Raw genomic sequence first — 23438 nt, 5'->3', positions numbered from 1 at the left:
ATATTGAGCAGTATACAAGCAACTTCTCTAATTTTGCAACTGACATTGTTGGTTTTGTAAACATGGTTTCAGGTGGTTTCAAAAGAAATGAGACAGTGCAGACACAGATCTTGAGAGCTGGCAGGTCAGTCTAAAGCTCCTCTATGATCTGAAAATGTATTACTTAAAGATTTATGAAACCCTACATTACAGTGAGATAGTATTTTGTTTTGAAACTATACACATTTTTAACGGTCAACTGTCATTTAACATTTCCCTAGATGGCCAGTAGTACATTCCTATAGGCTAAGATGTCATGACAAACAAAGTCTGTATAATTGTATAAAATATACGGTAATTTAGTAAATTAAAGCCTATGTAATTACAACTTAAAATAAAAGCCCTACAATATAATAACCAAAGATTTTCCCCCAACATTCAATTTTGAGGATGCTGCTAAGAGTCTCTTATGCAGCTTAGACTTATTAATACTTTAGTATTAACTGTCGGGCTTTAACTAACATGGCCATTTGACACAAAAGTAGATTCATTTAAAAAAATGATTGCATTAAAAATATTTAGGTCTAGACTAAATTTCTATATCATAATATTTACTTAACTAATTGTATTGTCAGTAATACCTACATTCTATTTTTTTTTTTCATTTTATCTTATTGTAAAATGTCACATAAATTGTGATTACTATTTTTCTTCCTTTTTCTATCATCAGTTAGTTTAGGAGCTAACTATCTAATGATTAGTGGAGTTCATAAATCAACTATTTGTAGAAATGAGCTTTAATTAATCCCGATATCAGAAAATTTACTAATTATTAATGTAGTTGGGTTCATTTCTATTAGATATAATAAAGTTTACCAGTACAAGTTTAGCTTAAGGTGATATGATGAATGAGATTGGTAATAGTGGTTTTTGCTTGATGAATGAATAAATACAACAAAAAAAAAAAACAGAACAACATACAAATTTCTTACCTCAGGCACTATTTTATTTAACATCATCTCCATATCATCTCTGAAAAAGAAACACATTAAGTAATTAGTGAATCACTTTAAATAAATTATACATTATAGTGTTATTTTACTTTTAACTTTTCAAAATGAAATGCACATTTTAGCACTCAAATTTAAGACTTGCCGACACAATAACTGATCAACAGCTTTAATACATGTAATTAGTTTCATTGCTAAAAATATAATTGCACTTTGTTTTGGCTAACAAACAAACAGTACTTAATAACAATCACTAATTGGTACTATTTTTTTTTGCACAATGAATAAAAATACTTATCACTGACTGTTATGATAGAGCGTGATAAATATTTACACATTTTTAACTTCCTTGTACAAAGTAAAGGAAGTATTGTGATCATGAAAAATCTCAGTTTTCAGATTTCAACAGAAATATCCAAAAATCCAAAAGAAATTTGGATTTTGGACTTTTTCTTAACTACAGTAATAAACCCTCACTGAAAGCTTTTCAATGATATTTTAAGTGGTACCTCTTTTCATTGGTTCCAGAGTTATAGCCAAATAACATTTTAATTAACAAAATATTTGGATCTTACAAGGGAAAGGCACATCGGTTCAAATCAGACTTAATCTTCTTTTTTTTTAAATTTAAATATATTATATTAAGCTCTGATTGTAAAAATGTTTTATGATAAATAATAATTCAATAATAACAATAAAAAAAATCTAATGTGGGCATCACATGACTTACATCTGTTAAATTACATATACACACTTTTTTAAAATGAAAAGTACATAAAATTTTATTTAATTAACAATTTCTGATATTTTTTCATATTTTTTTAAAATTATTTTACTGAATTATTTATTGTAAATTTTTTTTGTAATCTTAGATTAACAATTATAATATATATTTATATATATATAAAAAGAAAAGGAGATGAAATCAGATTCAAACCAATGTGCTTTCCCCTTGTAAAACCCAAATATTTCATTAATTAAAATTTTATTTTGCTATAACTCTGGAACCAATGAAAATAAGTACCACATATGATATGTCATTGAAAAGGTCTCAATGAGGGCTTATTACTGCAGTTAAGAAAAAGTCCAAAATCCAATTTTTGTTTGGATTTTGGGCTTTGTTGGACACTTCTGGTCCAGCTGATTGCAATCAAAAGGGGAGGTAGGTGCACAACTAGATGTTACAACAGTCCTAATCCAAAATTTCAACATCCTACGGCTAATCATTTTTGAGTTATACAAGTACATACAAACATATGTACGTACAGATGTCATACCGAAACTAGTCAAATGGATTCAGGACGATCAAAATGGATAATTCCTTTGAAATTTGAAAACTGCAATCACAATACTTCCTTTACTTCGTACAAGGAAGTAAAGAAAGATATGAAAAAATATCAGAAGATATTAATGAAATAAAATTTTATGTACTTTCATTTTAAAAATATGTGTATATATAATTTAATAGGCGTACAAGGAAGTCATGTGGTGTCCACATCAGATTTTTACATATTACATTCAAGGTATGTTATAATGTTTCTGGGACTTTTTAGAGCCATATAATTAGCTATGAAAACTATGCTTTTGAAAGCAGAATTTTGGAAAAAACTGCCTAAAACAATGGAAGTGGCCTTCACCTCTAGTTTTATAATGCCTAAATCAGCTTGATTCATATGAGTTATCAACTAATATTAATTTGAGCTATATAATCTAATATTTTAACATATAAATAGTTCAGAAAATAGAAAATCGTACAGTAGGTAAAAATACATTCAAAATATATATATATTATCTTAAAAAAAACTTATTTGACCCTAAACTTAAAACTGTTTTTCATGTGAAAAAATCATTGTGTTAATTTTAAAATAGAAAACTTATCACTCATCCCCCTCTTCAGAAAGTTAGGAACCAACATGTCCAAATTGTCCATTTTTATATGAGTAAAGAACAATATCACATACTAATGTTATTTGCAATTTCTCAGATAGCCAAATGATGATTTTCCATTATCAAACTGTACACATTGTTAATGAATTTGGATTTTGGCTTGTTGATAGCCTACCAGTACAGTGATTCTGATTTTCAGAATAGTCAAACTGGATAAATAGGTCATACTTATATGACCTTTAATTAATTTTACAACCGCTCCATCTTACATTATCTCCAAAATAATAGATAAAATACTTAGGATCAAAATGAATTTAGATTACAAATATAATATAAAGAATGGATAAGAGTTCGTAAATAAATTAAAAGACTTAAAAATTGGAGATAACACTAGGATGGTTAGCTTATGATATTAGTAAAGTACCCTAACATACCCATAGATAAAACAATTAACATAATAAAAAATAGATTAATATACAATCACGAAGACCCTTTATTTATAGATAATAAATATTACAGGGTCTGGCATATAAATCTGACAATTTTGTAGTAATTGTTATGTTGGCACCACTGTCAATGAGAAGGCAGGATTGTTGTACATTGACAGGTCTATTCATGCTATTTCAGTAGCCAGTATGTCGTGCTCGGGTGATCAACGAGCGTTTGTGATTGAAGCCTATTTTAAAAATAATGACTCGGTTATTGTAACACAGCGTTTATTTTGCAGACATTTCAATTTAAATCGACATGCGGGTTCCTAGTAGGAATACAATATTGTTGTGGGTGAAGAATTTTAGGAACACATCGTCTGCTTTAAAAATGAAACCAACAGGACGAAACGGACTGTGAGGACGCCTGAAAACATTAACGCTGTAAGGTTACCTGTTACGTGGTCTCCACGACGTTCAGCAGTGAGACATGCTGCTGCGCTAGCCATTTATGTTCGAAGTGTAAAACAAATTCTTCATGCCGACCTGAAATTCCATCCGTATAAGATGATGTTAGGGCAGCAACTTAATGCAAATGATTGGGCGTTCCTCAAAGGAGCTTGCGAGGTCATCCTCGAAAATGACCTCCAGGATGCCATTATTCTTTTAAGTGACGAGGCACATTTTCATTTGTCAGGATTTGTGAATAAACAAAATTACCGTTATTGGGCTTCGCATAATCCACGGCAAATTCTTGAAAAACCACTTCCAAGTCAATATGTTACAGTGTGGTGTGCGGTTTCAAAGTTCGGCATAATTGCCCTTATTTTTTTGAGGAGTTAAATCACAGAATAACAGTAACATCTCATCGATACATAAACATGTTGAATGAATTTCTGCGACCGAAACTGAATGACTTTCAAGGACATGAAATTTGGTTTTAACAGGATGGTGCCACCGCCCAGATGGCGAGAATCACAATGAACGTTTTGCAAGAAACCTTTCCTGGAAGTTTGATTTCCTGATTTGGCGACATTCCTTAGCCAGCGCATTCACCTGATCTGGCTGTTTATGATTTTTTTCTGTGGGGGTATCTCAAACATAAAGTCTTCAATAGTCGACCACAGTCAATTGCAGAACTCAAGGAGGCCATTCAACGAGAAATTGAAGCAGTTCTACAAGTGATGATTGAGTGAGCAATGTCAAATTTTAGAATGAGATTAAGTGAGTGTGTGAGGAGTAATGGAAAACATTTGGACATAATATTCAAATAAAAAAAAATTTATGTAAGTAATTTACTATAAATTGCAAAAATTGATCTTAAATTTGATGTATTAAATGTTTTAATAGTACAAAACGCAGTTTAATTATTATCCCTCAAAAATCGTCAGGTTTATATGCCGGACCCCGTATTACTGTTATTAGAAATATATGCCAACAAAATTAATTTAAATTTGATGACAAATATTAAATTCAGGGAAATACCTTACTGATGGGTTTTCCTTTGTCAGCCATCATGTCTGAGATATATCTAAAAGATTTTAGAAATGAGATTGCTTATGACATTACTCTCATCCTCATGATATTTTATTATGGATAGGTATGTTGACAATATTTTTGTAGTCTATAATCCTGTTATATATAATGGAAATCTAATTAATTTTGAACAAGTTATACTTATATTATGAGTTGAAATTTACTTTTGAAATTGATAAAAATAGAAGAATAAATTACTTAATTGTTAGTATCGAAATTAACAATAAAAATAATCATTTTATATCTTCAGTATATAGGAAACCCAAAACCAATAAAACCACAATACATAGATAGATATTCAAATCAGCCGTGGACACACAAAATTAATACATATACAAACATGGTTAATACAGCAATTAATTACACAAAGTGTAATGAAAATAAAAATAATTAAACACAGAAATAGACATTATAAAACAAACTGCTACATATGTTATAATGAATCTTTAGTATATAATATATACAAAAAACATTGTCAAAAATGAACAATAATACACATATTTAATACCAATAAACACAAAAAATTGATGATATATATTTAAAATATATATATATATATACAGATAACATTGCTGAAAATATAACAAAGGTTTATGATAAAAATAAATTTAAGCCTGCATACTAGATAAATAACCACATTATAAAACATTTAAAAAACTATACACATACCAATTCACATGGCTTACACAATTTGTATGGAATTCATAAAATAAAATGTAATGTTGTAATCATATTTATATATGAAAAACCTACAGATCTTTCAAAATTAGATTCTCTGAACATTTTATATATTATAAAAATGGAAAACTGGGTTTCTCTGTTTCTGACCATCTTATTAATAATACATATTCAATATCTGATATTCAAACAAATTTGGAAATACTGGAAATTAAAAAATATAGTATGAACCCGACTTACCCGAAACTGAATAAGGAATCTCAACACAAATCTGACCCTTTAAAGTACCAACAATAAGTAAAGATCCGCGCTGATGTGGCCACACAATAAACAACAAGCGACCACCATTTTAGCGCGTTTTTTTTTTTTTTTTACGCTATGTGCGAAGTTACAGTCTCATTTTACACAGGGCTACACACACATATACAATAGTTTATTGTTATTAGTATACTAAGTATAAAACTATTACTCATTCAAGGTGTCTCTACCCAGCTTAGGGAAATTATTTCCTTTTCCCTTCCTTTCCTTCAAAAATAAAATAAAACTTCTTTTTTTTTGGGTTTCTGTTTCTTGTGTTTCAGATTCCAGTCAACTCAGGCAACTGATGGCAGCCATGCGGTCCCCCCGACCCCTTCCCGGACACACGTGTGTCTGGATGATTTATTTATTTATGTTTATGTAAGAAAATCCACTTCTTACGACTTCAAACTTCAAGACGATAGCCGCTCCCAAACCGCGACCATGAAATTAAACCAAATTGTAAGTCTCACACTTCCTATTACCTCATCAAAAACGAGTGAGCAGAAGGAAGGAGCCAAGCAGCCACCAGCTGAAAACCGAAGAATGAAGAAACCTGTACTTTTCCTCGTTCCGCTCTTTCAAGGCCACAGGACTTTTTAAGGTTGTTGGTGTGTAATTTGATTATTGCCGGCTCACAGAAAGTGCAGGCCAAAGAAGAAAGAAGAAGACTACAAAAGAAGAATGAAGAACCATGTGACTCACTGCCATGGACTGGAGTCCGGTAGAATAGCCCAATAGAGAAACAGTGTTCAGCCCGGCCACGTAAGATACCACTGATGCAGATGCCCCGAGGGACACCTACTCAGTAAAAAACAAAGAAACAGCATGAAGAACAGCCGTAAAAGAAGAAGTTCTACAATTCTCCTAACTACCTACCCAACTTCCTTAAAAACATACAATTTACCTCAGCCAGCACATGTGACTCCCTCCAGAGAAGGGGAGTCACACCAGGAGTACGAGGCTCAAAAAGCTTAGTGTCCCACGGTCAGACCCAGTAAATAATTTTCATGTTGGTCCATACGGATAGGCAAGCAAATCACCAAATCCGTCCATAAATAAAACATAAAAATCTATAACTGCCACTAAATAACCATAACCCGCCTGATAAAAGAAAGCCACAGCAGCAAGGGACTTTATCCAGACTCTGCAATCTGTAGGGAAAAATAATTAAACTCCTGCCATTCTTGCGTTCTGTTCCATATATGATAAAATAAGGTAAGTGTTGTGCAAACATGTTCCCTATGCACTTTTCAGTATTTGATGAATTTGCTGCAGGATTCAAAAAATACTTTGTTACTGTGTTAAATCACATTTTATTGTGCATAATTCATAACTGATTTACAGACATTGATATATTTATACTATTTGTAACCTTTCCATATTATTATTATGTAAATATTATTGTATTATTTCACTGTTTTAAGTTACATTTATTAGATACTGAAATAACTTTTTAATATATTTTAATTTAACATCTTTTTTGGGTAATGCATTATATATTTGAACTGATCAGTAAGACATTTAAAAACACAGGGAAGTACTTAACAATAGCATTTAATAAGTAGAATAATATATTATAACAGCTGTTGAACTCAATTTGGATTAAGAAAGCATAAGAAAGAAGAAAGGAGTTACATACATTATCATAAGAAAGGATAATATGAGACTGAACAAGTGTAATCCTACTTTATTTACTGTTCTGTACTTAGGTTGATCAAATAAATATAATTTTGTATATTAGTACAAAGGAATATGATTCTTAAAAGTATATATATATATATATATATATATATATATATATATATATAAATTTAGTAAAATTAATTATTCCTTTATTGTTGTCCATATCTTCCTCTGTATTAATTACATTAAAGACTAAAAGTAAAACTTAGCAATCCACCACAATACAGAATCTAATAATATTTCTTACCTTATTATTACTTTTTCATTTTTACATCAACAGCACTTTCGAGGATTTTTCCTTATCATCATCAGTTGATCAAAAATTAAAAACTTTAAAATTACACATTAAAATTTAAACACTTTTAGTAACATCAATTTTTTTTTAAATTTTCTATACATGCCTGTGGCCAGCCACTACAAACAGTACTGTACTCTAGATGAAGAGTACAGTGCTGTACATAGTGGCTAGCCACAGGCACGTATAGAAAATTAAAAAAAAATTTTTTAAGAATTTTAATAATTAATTTAAATTTAATTTAGAATTTTAATTTTTTTAATTTTTTAAAGAATTTTAATATTTAAGTGCTATTGATGTAAAAATGAAGAAGTAATAATAAGGTAGGAAGAGTAGGTAGGCAGAGTTTTACTTTTATTCTTTAAAACACACATACACACACACACATATATATATATATATATATTCTTCATACATGAGAACATAAACACAGAATCCTTAGATAATAAAGAATAATAACATATTATCAACATACCTAACATCAGGATCCCAACTTTCATTTAAAGCTAAACTAGCAGATGTATGGAGAACTAAAAACAAAAAGAAACAGAAATACTAAATTAGAACATAATTGAGTATAACAAAATATACAATTGCTGGTATAGTTTTACACTAAATAAATAAAATATTCAGTTTACAGTCAAATCAAATTTCCACATAAATTAAGAAAAAATAACATTTTGACCGCCAACAGAGCATTTAAGAAATCAAGTATCCTTTAATGATCTGGCAATTAATTTTAAATTCAATGTATGAAGATGATAATTGCATAAACACTACTGGAATAATAATGGCATAGAAATCAATATAGTATTACAAAAAAAAAAACCTAAATAAAACTGATGTTAATCTTTTGTTTCAGAAAAATATATACTCTTAATATAAATACAACAAAAGTTTTTATATATTTTATACAATCACATAAAAATTAGAACATGTGCTCATCTATCGATAACCAAGGGATTACTTGAGTATTTGGAATGACTTGGGGAATACCTACATAAAAACTAGAGGGTATGAAATAACTATGATTAAAATCACCTTAATACACTACTTCTAAAGAAAATTAAAGTCAAATAACATCTGGTATAGTTTCCGGGCATGCTATTGACATTTATATATCAACATATACCCTGTATGTTGCCACACTTGTATAAATGTGTATATTATTTTACTGAAATTGATCTTTTTAAGATTCATATTATTCCTCTATACTGTTAAATTATATTTCAATTTTATTACATAAACCATCTAGCACAGAATAGAGAATACCTTACTTAATCTTTTATTAAAGAACTTTTGCAGGATTCTGCATTCTCAGTCTTGACTGAAAAAAATTTATTTATTTTATAATCATGACCGAGGATGTGAGATCCCACAAAAGTATTTTCATGATAAAATTAAGGTAAGATATGCCTTATCTCAATATCTGTAATAGGTGGTTTATCCTTGAAATATAACTGTGTACATATCTACATGTACTATACACAATTGAATAATTTATCAAATTATTATTACTGTTGATACCATTATGAAAAAAAACATTATTGACTGAAATTAGTACAGTATAAAATAATTTTGAAGGTATTAACTAAAAAATTTATGGGGAATGTATTTATATGATAATTCAGAAAATTTATGGTTAACAGAGTATTGTAAATACAAAATACAGTTTTGTGAATGCATATCTTTTTAATTTCATTTTAAATAAATTTATTGAATGATTTTTAAAAGTCATCTTTATAAATTAAAATTTCAACAGAAACATAATAAAGCCCTCTCTAAAAATATATTGTACATTAACTGCAACTCATGTATCTTTTTCATCATATTATTTATTTATTTGATTTTAATTCGCTAATTAATTAAAGTTTTGGACATTATATAAGTTAAAAAGATCAAAATGAAAGCTGCCAGATCGTCTGAAGGGTATAAAAAAAACTCGTAGTAGTGTCTACTTTGTAAAATGATGTTTTGAATATTTTATTGAAATTTTACCAAAATGCAATTTCAACAAACAGTGATCATATTAGTTCAGTAGAATGGGTTGATAACAAGATATATGAATCACTTCTGTATTTGGTAGTTACATCAAATTAATCTGATATAACGTAGAAGATGGTAGTTGATATTTCTTTGGAATGATTGGAAATACGCTATAAAAAATATTTAACAAATACTTTTATGAAAATAAGAGCACCAATTGCTAGTTTTAATAAGATTAAACTTCTATAAGTGGCGAATCATCAATCATTTAGTTGCAATTATCTACTCCTTTCAGTTCTGCGATAGTCTTTTAACAGCCGCATATTCAAAATTTTTTTTAAGGGTGTCCACAAGCTATGTTTAACAATAATAATTATATTTTATTCATTTAGTCAGCAATAACAGCTAATGCCCAATAACTGTAACGGATAATAAATTTTTGTAGAAAAACTTTGTGAAAAATGCCACTCCTGACCAGGATTACTCATTCAAATGAAAGACACACACTACCGCTCCACCATGGAGTTTGGCAGTAATAGTAATAAATAAATAAATAAAAAAAATACAATAATAAATAATTATATAAGTACAATTCACAGAATTAAGAAGTTTGTAGATTTAAAAAATTACTGTGCTGAATTCTAATTATCAAATAGATATGGAATTTCAGTTTTACATACTTTAATCTTTAAAATTACAAACTTAAAAAATATAAAATTAAATTTTTTTCACAATCTAATATCAGTATGATATAACTCTGGAATAGTTTTCTCTTTTCTCCCATATAATTTCTCTACTCTTACAGTTCCAAGAAACAAAACTACAAAATTTGGTATTTTACAATTGGTTGTAAAATTTTATATTTCCAACAGCTGCTAAAAGTATCAGAAAACTCTTTTTTCAGTTTCATATTTCCTTTATGTCATATACAATCAAAACTAGATTCTCAGATTTTGGTACAAACTGCAAAAAAAATTGGTTTTTCATCTCTGAATACAATGAACTGAGTGTAGTAATAAAATGGTAGACCATATAAAGATTTAAATAGTATTAAACAGTACATATTTTATTACAGATTTAGGGTTTAAACTACACTTTAGGATTAAAATCTGCTAATTTACTGACAGATGGCAAAATTAAGGATTAGAATACTATGATATACCACTCATATTTTTTCATTTTCAGAAAATGAATGTTATAAAAGTCTTTCATAATTTTAGAGGGGTGCCCAGGTACACACCTTGGTAATGTAGAGCTGTTTTAACCTCTTCATATTTATGACATCCAACATCCTTAATTATCGTTTATGTATTCCAATATCCGTCTTCTGCTACAATTTTTATGCTCTCCATAATCCTGCATTAATAAATCATTAAACAAGATGTCTAATACATTTCCATTGACCTAATCCATCTGCAAAATTCTATTAACCCTTACGTTTATCTATGATTCTTCCTGAAATTATGAACATGTCAAATTTTCACCTTCTTTACACATTTTAAAATTTCCTTACTTTTTCTGGAATTCTTATCATGTGTGAGTGAATTCATAAAAGTCTACATTCCACAAGTATAGTCTTAGGGTTTAGTTCAAATTCTTAGAAGTAGATTTTATGCTAGTAGCAGACTCATTTGTGTAATAAAATTGTGTTTTCATTGTCCACTGTTTGTAATTTTCTTCCATAAATAACAGAGTTCTGTGACTTTAGTATATTATGTTGCCTAGAAGAACATTCATTCATTCTTCACCATCCCCTTCCTAAAACAACCTTTGCATTTTTTGTCATCATCAACCTAAATTTTTCTAATTAGAATTACCTTTCTTCATTTTCTACAAAATCAGAATTATTTCATTCTAGTAAAGATATAATATGAGAACTCTTCTGAATATACATTTCAATTCAACTTTTTTTTTAAATTTTAAATATTTTTTCCCTCACAAATTCAAATAAATGTTTGCAAGATCAGCAAATTTTACATGCACAGTTATTCAGCAGTAAAGGGAAATAACTTGGGAACTGATTCTAGAAATTGAAATAAGGAAAGAGGTTCATATAAATATTTGTTCGCAAACACTTTGCTAGCAAGTTATGGCTAGTGAAAATTTTCGCCTGGATTTCAATTCTCCCAGTGAAATGAGGTCATACTAAAATTTTTAAGGCATTATGTAAGTGGTAAACCTGATCGTTTCATATACTTGTTGACCTGTAAAATCAAATAAAACAAATGCCAGAATGGTATATTACACCCAACATAAGACAGAAAAATCAGTGACAAAAACTTATTTTTTTTTAGGTTTGAATTACAATAGCTTCGTTAAATGACTAATAAATGCATAAATTTTATTATTATAACTTGTATAGAATTTAATTCTGAGAAAATTTATGTAATCGGCTTTTATTATTAAAATCAAAACAGAAAAATTTTATGAATTTGTAAAAATTAAAAACAGCTATTTTTAGTATAAGATACTTAGTCCTTTGAAAAATTAAAATACTTCTAATTTACTTTTAAAATATACTCACTGTGGTTTATACTGTACTAATTTTACTGTATATTTTCTGTCGCCAACAATGATATTTTCACGTTCCTTGATGAGGGCAGTAGCACTGAGCATGCAAGTGATCAGTTAATCACAAGCATCTATTTTTGCTTGTATACCTCGCATTTTATCCAACCCCATAAACAATAATCCAACAGAGTAGGATCTGTAGATCTAGATGGCCATTTACTGGCCCTCTACGTCGAATCCATTTACCAGTAAATTTTTCATCTAAGAATTGTCTTGATTTATTCATGGAATGCGTTGGTGCTCCATCAAGTTGATTAGTACATTTCCATTCATTTTGCAGATAAATTTTCAAACAATAAAAGAAATTCATTGTTTAAACATTTTAAATAATTTCTCCCCATGACACGCTGTTTTAGTATGAAAGAGCCTATTAATTTTTGTTGATCTAAATCAATAGTGTGGATTTTTGCCGCACTAAATGTACAACCGAAAAGTAGATTTTTTTTTTGGTGAGTGTCACTGAAAGTAGCTTTTTCCAAAAATAGTATGAATGGAATTAAGGGGTAATTACTGTTAACCAATTGATAAACCTGCAGTCAAATGGCATGGATACAAGCTGGATGTGTTGGGCGTCGCCATAATATACTTTGTAAAATGTTGAGTCATTAAAAATTCTTTGTGTGCTCGTTGCAGTACTAACCTGTACTATTAGAAGAATATATTCCCTTTTCATCACCATGTACCAGATGATCAAATAAAACATGAGCACTGGGAATTGAACCATTCAAACAAAGATTAAAAATTCCACAAAATACTTTATGGATTGGAAATACTCCTCCAGGATACCTATTTCGATACATCATAAAAGCCACAATACAAATCATATCAGCTTATTTTGCATGAGTAAAGATATGTGATATTTTTCAAAACAGAATTCACTTTTTTAAATTTAGATTGAATTCTGAAAATGTAAGTACAGTTTAGAAACAAACACAAAAACACTATGCAATTTAATTTTCAAAAATAATTAAACCCAATTTATGTCAAAATCAACTAATCGCCTAACATTTATTATTAACACGTAACCACTACTTCACGAAAATAAGTAGTATTCAAATTAATTTTGAAGTAGCAAGTACTTAGTGTTGCCAACCTAATTTTACATTATATATTTATTGTAATAAAAACAGCTGTCATTTCATAACTTTTTCTAATAAGTTTTATTCTGTTTTGTTCTTAATAAGAGTTGATTTTTTTCATACAGTTTATTATTTCAATTTTCTCAGAATTAAATTCTCTACAAGTTCTGATAATAAAATTTACGCATTTGTAGTCTTAACAAAGTTATTGTACTTCAAAACCTAAAAAAGCATGTTTTTTATCACTGAATTTTTCTGTTTTATGTTGGTTATTATGAAAACTAAGGGAGATACAGTTTTGAGAGCTGTTTTATTTGATTTTTTAAGTAAAACAAAAAAATAAGAGACCATCAAGATTACTCCTTATATAATAACTGAAAAATTTCAGTTTAGCTTCATTTCACCAGAGGAACTGAAATCTGGGTGAAATTTTTCACTAGGTGTTAACTCGATAAAAAAGCATTTTCAAACATGTTTGTATTAACTTTTTTCCTTATTTTAAGCTCTATAATCAGTTCCCAATTTATCTTCCTTTCCTCCTGAGCTATCCTAAAAGTGGCTTTATTCTTTTCAACCACCCCTCTAAAATAAAATGATCTAAAATTCACTTGAATCCAGCTTTTTCTGAAGACAAATTGGTCTTAATTTAATTCATTTTGACACTTGAATGCTAACTATCCGAATACTTCTTATGCACAAGACATTAGACTGATAGTACAGCGTTTCTCAGAGTTATCTTCCTGTTTTTTCAAGGTGTTAACAGTACACTTTTGTCCTTAAATCTGAGGATACTTCACCAGCCTCATAATTCTATAGATTAATCTGTATGGTCCATGCAGTACTGCTTAAAATATACTAACTGTAATGATGTATTGTTAAATACTACTACTTTACTGTTAATTAAATTTTGTAGATCAACGTACATTTTCACATTAAAATATTACGAGTTCATAATCAATTTCTTTTTTCTCTTCCAAAATCTTAAGAAATAATTTAGGTAAAGGAAAACCTTGACCCTTCAGTATATGTTCTGTGTGTTCTTGCTATCCATTAACATTTTATTTCCTCCTTGAAATGGTTTCTGTCCACACCTATAATGTAGTAGTAACTTTGGCTTCAATTTCACAAGCTTTTTTTTCATTTTTCATTGTGTATTTTTCCAGAAAATTTTTTCATTTCTACTTCATTACATCTCTAAATCTAATCTTCATTTTTTTTCATAGTTTAAACAGTTGGCTTTAATTGCAGTTAAGTTTTGTATAATTAACTTTTATGCCAGCCTCCATGGCGTGAGTGGTAGCATCTCGGCCTTTCATCCAGAGGTCCCAGGTTCAAATCCCGGTCAGGCATGCCATTTTCACACACTACAAAAATTGTCATTCATCTCATCCTTTGAGGCAATACTTAACGGTGGTCCCAAATGTTAAAAAAAAAACTTTTATACCATAATATTTTTGTCTCATTAACCCCAATTAAACAATTATTTTACATCCTTTTCACTTCACAGAAAGTTTGTCATGGAAATAAAAAACTGAAAATAATATGGCATTAAAGAAATATATAAGTAAAATAAAATCTAACAACTGTGGCTCTCTTTGTAGTGAAATTATTTACTGGTCCCTTCGCAGTACAATATTAAGCAATGTATTTACTTCTATTGTGACAGATTGACATATTGTGACATATTGCAATAACCTCTCTGTTGAAGCAATACTTTCTTGCATATTATATGATTATCTTTTCTAGAAAAATTATGTTTGATCATAGAACAAGTCAGACACAGTGAACACAATAAAAGAAATAATTTATTTTATAAATATAAAAACAGCTCTCGTATGTGAATGTTAAACACCCAATTTAATTATTAAGACAAAAATATACCATTTCATTATTAGGCAGTCTTCTAGTATTCTGAGGATAATCATTTATTTCTCCAATAGTTCTACTGCTGTATATGGGGCCAAATTTATCTTAAGCAAAAATAAAGGCTAGTTAAGCACCAATCTACTTATAATTTTGCTTCTTTTTAATAAATTCTTTAACTATTTACAGACAATAAATATTGAATGTGTAGAATAGATATTAAACTGCTGCAATAATATACCGCCTCCAATAATATGCTTAACAGTTTAACTAGTTTTTATCCTTTGCAGACTTTTATTTTAATGTTTGCCTCAATGTTGTTGGTTTTGTTTTGATTTTAACAGATATATTTCTTTACCTTTTTAAACATGCATGCGGTAATTATTTCTTTGCTTAAGTATACATAATGTTAGCAGAAGATGACAAAACCAGTATGTTACATTCTCTATAAAACAGATAAACTATTGTCCCTTTTTTGTGATGATAAAGAGGAAACATTTTTTAAAAATTCACTAAAAAAATCAGCACCCTTGGAAAAAATTCATAAACTATTACAAGAAAAATAGGAAGACAATAAAAAAAACATTTGGCAAAATTATCTTAATAGCAATGATTTATTGCTTTTCTTTTTGTATAGTACTGTATTCTACTGGTACTTAAAATATTTATATTACCTAGCATTACAAGTTATTTTAAATTTCATTTTAACAGTCTAATGTAGAAACAAATGATTCCAAAAATTGAAATACATTGTGAATAAAAACTAGGACACTGAAATTAACAAATTTAGGTTAATCTGGTCCATTTTTGGGTGAAAAACAACATGGAAAGGTATTTATTCCTGCTGTCCAAGGACAATGTGACTGCAGCACAGTATAACAGAAAATTAAAAAAACAAACGCAAATAAATCATTTTATCAAATTACAAGAAAAATAACCTTTAAACCAGCCAAGCCTGAATTATCGGGTTCCTATAGAAAAGTATACTACAACTATAATAAGGAAATCAGGCTTTATCCCAAGAAGCAATTCAGCTATTATACTTATTGCACAGCCACCAAACAGAAACTGGGTCCCTGAACAGATTAACAGGTAAGTGGCAACACTAGATCACCTTCAGAATGCACTGTTTCAAGAATTAGTATTACATACTGAAGAAAAATATGTTCCTGAACTTTTACATAAAGCAAGCTAATTACCAGAAAGTTGAATTAAAGTTCCTATATAACTACCAACCAAACTTCTCATCAGTAAAATTGAATGGACAGTGACAAATTACTTTGCATGATGGTTGGGGCAATGGTACTACGATATTCCATTTTAATTCAGAAAATGATCACTGCATCACTACTTTTGATTTTGATGATATTTGGTAAACGATAACTTCCCAACTTGTAGTGGCCAAAAAATATTTTTTTATATTTTAAAAAGAATGTTTTCTTGAGTAATAGACTATTTTCTAACTCGCCAACAAGTAAAAACAGCCATTTTCATCACTTTTTCCATGAAGAGTTGCTACTCCTCAGAGGGTCAAAAAGGGCTTTTTGGAAAGAGTAACAATGGAATTTCATCTTAGTGTACTAAAAATTCATTTTGTTACATAACCAAATCTTGTAATGTTTACTGAAAATACACAGCAGACATGATTTTTACATTTTGGCTTTGGTAAACCTATAAAGCAGTCAAAAACACTTGTCCTTGTGTACCGATACTAATGTTAAATATTTCTGATTCAGCGGTCGCCCAGACATCCAGAATACATTTCTGACTTGTTGGAATATAACTACGAAAGATTTTTGTTTCTGGGACTGTTGTGATGATTACCTGATAACGAGAGGTATTCTTGTCTCTTGAACAACTTTATTAGAGCAGAAAATAAATGTTATATTTTTAATATTGTCTTTGCAATAATTGTACATTTCAAAAGGTGTAACAACAATTTGATTGTTGACTGTCCTTTGAATGCTTGCTTTAGTCACAGTCCTTTTTATTGTTCCACCAATATCATCACATGATCCTTTTCCACAGTATGAGGCAAAAAATGCCATTCAGCTGCGATTTCAAAATCTTCTTGATGGTAGCACAAATTTATGAAATTTTTTGTTTTTATACTGAACTGAGGGTCATCAGAAAAATAAAAAAGTTGTGGTAACAGTGTTTATATTTTATTTATAACTTGCTTTTGGAAGCACAAGAACAATGCAGTATTGTGCTTCAAGTACTCACTAATCACACAGTAGCTTTGGCTTTGTAATTTTCCTTTTTTATTTAAATACTAAAGAAACAGATGAACTGTGGCATAAGTCTTTGTCACTGATATGACTAGACTTCATCCTGTATCACAAAAGGAAAATTTTCAGAGAAATCTCCTATTATAATACACTCACCCTCCAGAAAGTTTTTCTTTTTAATGTTGAGGAAATTAACTTGTTTCTTTGCAACAAAATGATGCCTTTTTAGATTTAAATTTTCAGTAGTTTATGTAAGTACTCTTGAAATGGAAGAATTTGAGTAGTTAGTTCACAATGGTCAACAGAAACCCACTGTTTGAAGATAATTTCTGAATCAAAATTATCCCAGCTCTCTTGCAGTAATCTGTGTACTTCATTAGTGCCTGGATATTTTTCGCACTGTTACAGCATGAACATTTCATTTTCTATATCAGATACCATGGTCGAAAGGTGAATTTTATAATCAAATGTCATTTTTGGAGCAGACAACATTTGTTTTACTTTTTGGAGGGTGACGCGCGCACCCACCCACACACACAGAGGGGGGTGGGCAGAACACAAAATCAAGGTCTTAAATCAGCAAATTTTGTAAAACCAATTTTTAAATTATGTTTTTCTTTGAAGGTAGGGTACAATTCTTTTAAGTTATATAAGATAAGCCTTTTTTGAATATTAATTTTCTTCCCATCAGCTTGTCTTACAGACACAATACTTCTTGCCTAGCATCATTCGGCTGTGCTTGTCATTCTGGAAAACATCTTGGGACACATTTAACAAAATTTTTATCAATTACATGAATGGGTTTCTTTTTGCTGATATGTGGCAAAATTCCACTTGTTTTAACTAATTATTTGGATTGATGGGCTGAATACTAACTAACATTCAACTCATTTTGAATTTTTTGAATGCTCCAACTGCTTGGTAATAAACTTAAAGTATTAATTTTTTCTTGGATTGATGTAACTGTTTTCATTTTATTATTTAATTAATTTAATAATTTATTTCATTAATTGAATGATTAATTCTTCATATTCCCTACCTAAATCAGCTTGATTTTGTGGTACTAAACTGGTTTCTTCTGTAGAAATATTTAAATCAAAGGAAACCTTTAATTTACTGGCTTAACAAGCTTTATTCACCGACTTGACTATAACACATTGAGGCTCAAATAAATCTTGACATTCTAGTTCGCTTTCTGTATCATCTTGTGGTTTACGTATTTTGTTTAAGCATTTTGTACAGTGCTCTCCCTGGAACTAATTTTAAATTTGGATTGTTTGTTGAAAGTGCCAAAGATATTTCTCGAAAAGATTTCTTAACCGGTTTAGTGAGACAAATAAATGGGTTAGAGTAACTTTTCCCATTAATATGAAAATATTTATCTAAATATTCGGTTTTATAAAAAGTAGATATTTTTGGTTTCAGTACATACACTTCTTAAAGATATCAATGTTATTCGCTGTTCAGTAAACTCTAAAATATCGTGCAATACTGATGATCTATTGTTTGTGACATACCAAACATTGTTCAGTTTGTCATTGTTTGTTCAGTGTGAATGTCAACTGAAGACTACATAATCTGTTTTTATAAAAAGCAAGGGTTCTTACGATAACAATACAGTTACAAATTATAAAACTACCAACTGCACCTCACTTTGTCTTATCCCAGTTTCTCTACAGCTAAAATAAAAATTTCTCTAATCAATAAAATAAAAAATAAAAGAGAAGTTCACTGCTAATAAAATTACTTTATAAACAAGTGTACATTACCTAACCACAGTATTAACATTAGCAACAATACATCACATTGAAATCAAAACAATAACTGAGCCTTCTACAAAGTTTACATTTAGGATTATGTAAACATTCATGTCCATGCATGTCTATTCACTTTAGTTCTTAAACATGAATTTGTGTATGAGTCATACATCTCATTATAGACATATCAAAATATTTTGTATAGTAGGCCTACATTACTATCTGAAAAAAATATATATTCTGTGAATTTTTTGGATACACTGTTCATGGTTTTGTTAGAAGGAACAGTGTTTTTAGAGGTTTTGATGGCTTCATTATTCGTCAACTCCTATGAGTAACCAAATAATTTTATATGTTTTTAAAGTACATAAAAAGTACTTATTGCTGTAAACATTTCAGATTTTTTACATCTGTTCCACATGTAGTTTTTGGGCTCCAAAAATGAGACATTTTCAAAATCTTACAATTTGGCGACCATTTTTTTTAATGAAGAACACTTGGTAACAGTCCAATTTTTTTTTATAAGTACTACTAGTATCTAAGAGTTAAAAGGTAAAAAACGGGCCTGTTACTCTAAGCCCTTCATTATTTATTTTGGGCCCAAAATTTGAAAAAACAACAATTTGTAAATAACTTCAGTAAACATTACAAGATTTGGTTATGTAACAAAATGATTTTTAGTACACTAAGATGAAGTTCCATCCTTACTCTTTCCAAAAAGCCCTTTTTGACATCTGTATGATGTAAAATATGAATGCTACAGCTCATGGAAAAAGTGACAAAAATGGTTGTTTTTACCTGTTGGCAAGTTATAAAATAGTCTATTACTCAACAAAAAAATTTTTTTTAAAATAAAAAAATTTTTTTGGCCATTAAAAGGTGGGTAGTTATGATATATCAAATGTCATCGAAATCAAAAATAGTGATGCAATAAAAGTTTTGAAAATTTGTTGAATTAAAATGAAATACCTCTATTGTGTACAGTATAAAGGTTATACTTGCAAATATTCATTTTATGACTTATTTACTGTAAAAACAATGTGTTTAATACTATTTTCATTTTATACATTACAAATTATTGTTTACCTTTAATTAAGTGATCTAACTGATTGCTTCCTACATAATTTACTACTGAAATGAATGAGCTAAAAAAATCATTTATCCCACAATCAGGTGAAATAGGAAAATAAAATTTTGCTATTATTTAAATGTGCATTCTTTTAGGATGATGATTATAATTTCAGCTAAATTGGTTAGGGTTTCTACTTGTGTATGTACTTATCATATCCTATCATAGAAGAAAAGGAATGTAGAGTTTTACTGAATTTTCTCATCTTATAAAAATATAGAATGGCTATGTAGCTCTCAACTTCAAAACTGCTACTTTTGTGAACTGAACCAAGGTTGGCCATGAATCACTTTATTACTATTAAGCTATAAATCCATAATCAGTTGGTAATACGGAATCAACAGCAATTCAGTGAATATGGTTAATGCTTAATGTATATCATGAAAACTGATCATCAAAAGATAACTGTGCACATGATATTCGATAAGTCTGCATTAAGATTAGAAAACCTTTGACTAGGACAGGTTATTGTACTACCTGGTCTAAACTGAACAAGTCTACACTGTAAACTTTGATTTATTTTGATTCTGAAACAAACAAAAAACATGGTAAGAAATCTCTTTTCTCCCCTATTATGAAAATTCCAAGTAGGTACAATGATTACCAGATCTAACTTAAGTCAGGTTCACATATGACAGTGTTACCATTAATATATAAACTACTCATATCCAAATTGAAAAATATGTGTCATTATTTTACAAACCAATCAATGGAAAGGAAGGTTTTCTAGTGCATTAAAAGTGTAAAAGGCTGGTAAGAAAAGGTACGTAAAAAAAATATGAAATTCAATTTTTTTACAACAATGATGGTCAATGTAATGAATTATGCTACCACATATAAAATTAATAATGATGAATAAATAAATCACTACAATGATAATCGCTATAATTGATTGTATAAATCATTAAGAATAGTTAATCAAATCCTACCAGAAGTATAATTGATTGTATAAATCATTAAGAATAGTTAATCAAATCCTACCAGAAGTGAACAATTTTAGCAAGTTAACTACAAACTGCTAGCCTGTAACAGCAAGTGTATTTTAAGCGATCAAAGGCTGAAAATAATTTCAGTAAATTAGGTGTATTTACTTCCTTTAATCCAAAACATATAAATTACGATTTTTATTAATAAGCTTGATTTTCTCATTTTCAAAGGACTACTTTAGTGTAACAACTTTAAATTAATCACTTTACACCTGAGCATTATTAGACATTAGCTGACATTTAAATAAACAAAAAGAAGAAAAAAGTAAGCGAGTTTTTTAATGTTTTAGTTACAGATCAAATTAATTAATGTGAGATAGTGACCATCAACACCAATTAAGTAGAATAAAAAAAAAACAAGGCAATGATAAAAAATAAAAAGCTTCTATAACAACAAAAAATCTTGAACAAAGATTACATGAATAATAACATGGCAGTAACAATATACTAACCTATCAAACATGTGTACACCATTATAGTGATTATCACAAAAGAAAATATTGTCTGAAGAATAACATCTAATGAATAACTAAATGGAAAAAACTGACTTCGATATCAAAGTAAACCCCTGTTGTTTTCTGCACTATTATTTTTTTCAATTTCATCTGACAAAAAGCTATAGGAATTAAGAGAAATTATATAAATAAAAGTTCTGTTTGTTATAGTTAACAAGTTCATTAAGAGACAAAATAATGAATTAAAATATAGTTCCTTCATATAAGGAAATAATACAAGACTGTATTCATCAGTTCATGTTTATTGTATTTAGCTGTTTTATTGCAAATCACTGCAAACCAACAAACTACCTGATGGCTGAGATTGCCAACAGTTTAAATTAAATTCTTTCTCCCTTCCTTCAAATCTTTTTCCATCCCATTAATTGATTTATTATAATTATGAGCACTCAGTGATACAGTGCAGCTGGACCGAAAGTACTACCACATCAGAGAGCCAGACAAAGGAATGATTCCTGAAAGAGGGCAGCAACTCTTTCAGTAGTTGTTAAGGGCATAGGTCAGGAGGACTTAAACAAACATATCAACATCACTCAATCTTCTGAGTACTGCACAGCTGAAAGCATGGAAAACTATGGCTGTTTTTTTTTTCTAAGAAAATGTAGCTCTTTGCATTTTCATGTAACAAAGATGTAGGCACCTTCCTCAGTAAAATATTCCGGAGGTAAACTAGTCCCCCTTTCAGATCTACAGGTGGGGAGTATTAAGGAATGGGTCACCAGAAAATTAAAAATAACATTCTGAGTCAGAGCAAGGAATGTTAGAAGTCTAGAAAAGGTTGGTAGGTTAGAAAATTTAAAGAGGGAAATGGATAGGTTAAATGTAGACGTAGTAGGAATTAGCGAGGTTTGGTGGGAAGAGGAAAACGACTTTTCGTCAGGTAATTTTAGAATAATTAACTCAACGTCAAGAGTGGCAGGAGTAGGTATCATAATGAACAAGAAGATAGGGAAGAGAGTACAGTATTTCAAAATGCTTAGCGATAGAATCATTGTAATCAGAATAAAATCAAAACCTAAGCCAACAACGATTGATGATGATAATGATGAGGTAAAGTGTGGGTATGAAAAAATTAACAAAGCAATTAAACCCATAAAACGGAATGAAAATTTAATAATAGTTGGGTAATTGGAATGCAAGCATTAGAAAAGGCAAGAAAGGAAATATTGTGGGTGAATATGGGCTATTACCATTTTACCTTTATTATCTACACATAAACTTCAAAACTTTCTGGGATAAACAATTTAAAGTAACATACATATTATATTTTTCAAATCAGCGATGAATTCTGAACATCTTGTAAATAGTGAATTCTGGAGATCTTGAATAAATTTTGTCATGCTGTGGGAGAAATAAGTTGTTTTCTGATAAAAATAACAATTTGTTACTTATACGAGTGCATCATTTGTCATGAAATTCAAGGTAAGTTTTAGTAAATACATTAAATTGTTATTCAAAATATTTCAGTAAAATTATCTGTAGTAAATTAGTTATTATTTTTTTTTATTCTTATGTATTTGTACAC

At 29.3% G+C, this 23438-nt stretch overlaps 1 protein-coding gene across 3 annotated transcripts in view; it reads right to left on the bottom strand.

Moving 5' to 3' along the window:
- Positions 1 to 23438, bottom strand: part of LOC142334207 (UPF0047 protein YjbQ) — a 53752-nt gene that overhangs the window by 16983 nt on the left and 13331 nt on the right. For all 3 annotated transcript variants that reach the window (XM_075382040.1, XM_075382039.1, XM_075382037.1), the window contains exons 4-5: positions 8272 to 8326; positions 972 to 1011 (exon numbers count right to left, since the gene is read on the bottom strand). In XM_075382040.1, coding sequence (XP_075238155.1) covers positions 972 to 1011; positions 8272 to 8326 — 95 coding nt within the window. The remainder of the gene's footprint in view (positions 1 to 971; positions 1012 to 8271; positions 8327 to 23438) is intronic.

The sequence above is a fragment of the Lycorma delicatula genome, chromosome 1, assembly GCF_047948215.1.
Source record: "Lycorma delicatula isolate Av1 chromosome 1, ASM4794821v1, whole genome shotgun sequence".
Taxonomy (NCBI): Eukaryota; Metazoa; Arthropoda; class Insecta; order Hemiptera; family Fulgoridae; genus Lycorma; species Lycorma delicatula.
This window is presented reverse-complemented; position numbering and strand designations above follow the sequence as displayed.